The sequence below is a fragment of the Mus caroli genome, chromosome 2, assembly GCF_900094665.2.
Source record: "Mus caroli chromosome 2, CAROLI_EIJ_v1.1, whole genome shotgun sequence".
NCBI lineage: Eukaryota > Metazoa > Chordata > Mammalia > Rodentia > Muridae > Mus > Mus caroli.
The window spans coordinates 22,325,710-22,329,671 of NC_034571.1; the positions used below are offsets into that span (position 1 = coordinate 22,325,710).

Sequence of the window (3,962 nt, forward strand, 5' to 3'; positions counted from 1 at the left end):
AGTGCTGGGATTAAAGGCGTGCGCCACACCACCCGGCAAGTTAAAATTTTCTATGTTGGGGTATAAGTGAGAGTATTTCCTTATCATGCACATGGCCCCGGTTTAATAAACCAGAATAAAACCATGAACTTCTACATAGATCATAATATAAAGGACAGAGAACTCTGGGCCCATCAGCTGTCCCTGCCATAGAGAACTCTATGAGCCAGTAAGATGTATCTCCCACTATCAGAACATCTTCTGCCCTAATATGCATACTTTCATACTCCTGTGTGCACTGTCAGCCTCAGGTCTTTAGAACCCCGTTTTAACAAAAATACACAAGAGTGGTCTGATGCTTCAGTCTGTAACAAGACTTCACCCTGATTCTATACACAGACGAGCAACCACACTCTCTAAATGACTGTAAACTGAGCTGGCCAGATTTCTTTATGGGCTCTTCTCAGAAGAAACACTACAGATACCTTCAGAAATGTCCAGCAAAAGGCCATATATCACCCCTGAACAGCACTCACTACAGTTGTTCCCTAGAGGTTGGTCTCTTCCCTGCGCCAATCGACGGACACTAAAAATACATCTGCAGGGCTACCTACCTTCTTCCGGCCATACAGCAAGAGCTCACGGAACCGCTCAGTCTCCTTCTCCAGCACGCTGGTGGTCACTGTCTGACTGTCTGTGAGAAAGGAGAGCTGGGCCTCCCCTGACTCCTCCTCTTCCACTTGTTCCACAGCCTCATTGGTAAAATCTATCAGGTTTGCCTCATTGGGTGACTTCCCAGGAAGCCATACAGTTCTGTGGTCCCGTAACAAAAGCTCTGCAATGTCTGTTCCCACAACAGTCTACAGGATCAATGGAGACAGGATGGAGAGCAACATAAGACTTTATTAGAAACAAGGTTTCCAGCCAGATAAATAAGACAACTCCCAGGCTGTCAGAGCATGGGCAGGTCTACATTGGTAATACATGTTAGATCTCAAAAAAGAAGCCTGACTCTTCATGTGGGCAGGGACATACTGATCCTCAGCTCCTAGCATATAAGGGCTGTGGTGGCAGCTCACCCCAAACCTCACACCTCCCTTGGTCCTACTTTCCCAGGTTACTGCCATGACACTCTTCCTGAGGAGGCACGGCAAGGGGTAGGATGCTCTTCCTGAGAGAGCATGGCATGGCGGGCTTGGCACTGACTATAGCTTGGGATAGGAACAGGGAACAGATTCGGAGACTAAAGGCAAACAGGCGAAACTCAAAAAGTCAAAGGGAACATACCCCATTCTGTCTGCATAACAGAATAATGAATTTCCAAAGAAGACTTGCAGACTCTTTATCAATTAAACTTTCATTCTGCAAACATTTTGTTGCTTTGTTCTGTGCAAAGTTAATAACATCTACTTTGTGGGTATCATCTCTGGGGAGAGAATGAACACCCAGTGAATGGTGGTTCCAAAACTGTGAGCCAAACTCAGCAGCTGCCATTATGGCAGGCATCAAGAGACACCACAATAGGGAACCTTACTTGCCGAGAGGTCCTGGGAAGGAGCGCATCTCTTCCTGCTCAGGTGTGTGCTGCAGCAAGGTCTGCAACGAGAGGGGCAAAGTGGCTCATGTGTGCAGTCAGAACCTCTGGCAGACTGAGTCACAAAAACCATTTCTGGAACCACACCCACTCCTCTACCCAGAGTGTGAAGGTACTTGGTACAATTACATGAGCATGGACTACAATGGAGATTTTCAAACTTTAAACCAAAGCCCCATAAACCTGAGCTTTTCATGGAAGCATGTTTTTCAAGGCCATGGGGTACAGAGAACACCACAGATCCATGGTTACCTCTAAGCTGTGGATCTCCACCAGTGCAGGCTGTCCTTCTGAAGGCAAATTGGGAATCACTTTAAGGAGCTGACCACCAGGACCAAACCTGGCACAGACATGAGGCACCGTAAACTTCTCAGGAGAGGTCGGTCTTGATGGAACTGGATTTAAATAAATAAATAGGAAGAGAAACAATGAGCTGGCTGGTTGTGCTTCTAGACCCAGCTCAGGCTTCCTACCTAAGCTCAGAAGGACTATCACAGAACACCCAAGAGCAGAACTGAGCAGCTCACACACAAAAATGGTTTCTCATGCTGACTAGTGCTTTACTTACGAGAGCTCTCAGTTACACTTTAGGAGGCAAAGACACAGGGACACTGGCACAAATCAGAACAAGAGTCTCTCAGGGAACTGGGAGTTCTAAGAGCGCTCACCCACATAGCCAGTGTCGGAATATAGAGAAGAGATACCCAAGGCTTGACTAGAAAGGAGACTGGACTCAAAATTACACATTAACAATACACACTGGGCAAGCAGACAGCTCTTAGACCCAGAGACAAATGTCAATCCAAGGGCCAATATCGGCCTGTACCAACAAGCCATAACATCCAGGACAGAGAGCACAGAGTGCAAACAGGAGCTGACTGGACTCTCGTGCTCGATCCAACCTGGAGGCTGAATGCTGAACTGCTGAAATGTACCTTGCTCCACAGCAGGCCAGGAGGTGTCTGCAGGGTAGCTGTACTCTGGAAAACCATGGGCACCGCTGAAGTTGCTGGCATATGTGCCATAGGCATAATCACCATGAAATGAGCCTGGGGCATGAGGGGCCTCAAATGAACCGCCAGTCACATGGTGGCTTCTGTAAATCTGACTCTTGGGAAAGAGATCAAGCAGAGAAAGTGAGTCCCCATGAACACCAGAAAGACTGTGGGTACACTGTTAGTCCTAGGCAGAGACACAGTGCAGGTCAAGACATAAACACCTGCCCTTCCCCTGCCAGGCCTGCCCAGCACACCTGCTGTGAATGGGAGCTGAGGCTGCTGCGGCGGCTGGGCAGACTGTGAGTGCTGCGCAGGCTCCGTGCAGAGTGCTCGCTGTGGATGCTGCGTCTGTCTGCTTCTTCTCCATAGGGGTCCCTGTGGAGCTCAGCGTCGTCGTCGAAGCTCCCAGTGAAGCGAGGGTCATACCTCCAGTGATCATCACATTTCTCAGGCCTAGAGTAAGCAGGGGATCAAGGCAGGAGACTGGAAGGCCAGCTCCCTGGGACACCACGCGACTACCAAGAATTTTCGGAGGCTGCAGCTCACTCTCACTGCTCACTGCCTCCCTCCATCCTGAGACAGTCTTCATCTTGAAGAATGTTAGGTACAGCTAACCTTGCAGGCCTGGCCCAAAAAACCAAATCCTACATTCAGATGCAGGTAATCTCAGAGAATACAGTGCAGGTGCAACTTGAGGGCAGTCCCTTTCCTGGGATACGAGTAGGATGGAGAAGGGACACCGAAGAAAACAGGAGGCAGCTCTCAGGTCCTCCCAGAGCTACTGGGAAGAAACACGTTTGAGCCAGTCTTCCTCCTGTAAGCTGGAGGTGGGCACAGGGAGGGGTGGCCAGTGCTTCCTCTTTCAAACACTAGATCACTTCTCAGAAGCCCCAGAACTATGGCAGATTACTCCTAAAGACAGGAGGAGGACAAGAAAGAGCACACCTCAGTTTCCTCCAACGTCCTTCATTTCACCAACCTGTCACTGTAAGCATAGTGGTCCTTCCTGTATGGGTCATGTTCAGAGTCATACCAGTACCTCCGGTCCCAGGTGCGAGGATCCCTAAGGCGAGACCCATAGTAACGTTCCCAGCGGCTGGGGTCTGTAAAGAATAAAGGGATGAGTACAGTAGCCACACGGAGAACCCACCCAGCTCCCTGTAGGTAGGAGGACAGCGTAGGAGTAAAGGACAGGCCTGGACTAGAGAACAAGACCTGACCTAAATAGGCCAGCTGCCTCCTGCCCATGATGGAGCAGTCACTGCTAGTCTTTCAATGCAAGTATTAAGAGTGCTATAGCCGGGCGTGGTGGCGCACGCCTTTAATCCCAGCACTCGGGAGGCAGAGGCAGGTGGATTTCTGAGTTCGAGGCCAGCCTGGTCTACAAAGTG

At 49.7% G+C, this 3,962-nt stretch overlaps 1 protein-coding gene across 6 annotated transcripts in view; it reads right to left on the reverse strand.

Moving 5' to 3' along the window:
• Positions 1–3,962, reverse strand: part of Sec16a (SEC16 homolog A, endoplasmic reticulum export factor) — a 37,691-nt gene that overhangs the window by 18,740 nt on the left and 14,989 nt on the right. For all 6 annotated transcript variants that reach the window (XM_021181071.2, XM_021181092.2, XM_029471572.1 and 3 more), the window contains 7 exons: positions 3,551–3,674; positions 2,826–3,024; positions 2,509–2,683; positions 1,826–1,968; positions 1,514–1,575; positions 1,267–1,405; positions 594–839 (listed from right to left, as the gene is read on the reverse strand). In XM_021181071.2, coding sequence (XP_021036730.1) covers positions 594–839; positions 1,267–1,405; positions 1,514–1,575; positions 1,826–1,968; positions 2,509–2,683; positions 2,826–3,024; positions 3,551–3,674 — 1,088 coding nt within the window. The remainder of the gene's footprint in view (positions 1–593; positions 840–1,266; positions 1,406–1,513; positions 1,576–1,825; positions 1,969–2,508; positions 2,684–2,825; positions 3,025–3,550; positions 3,675–3,962) is intronic.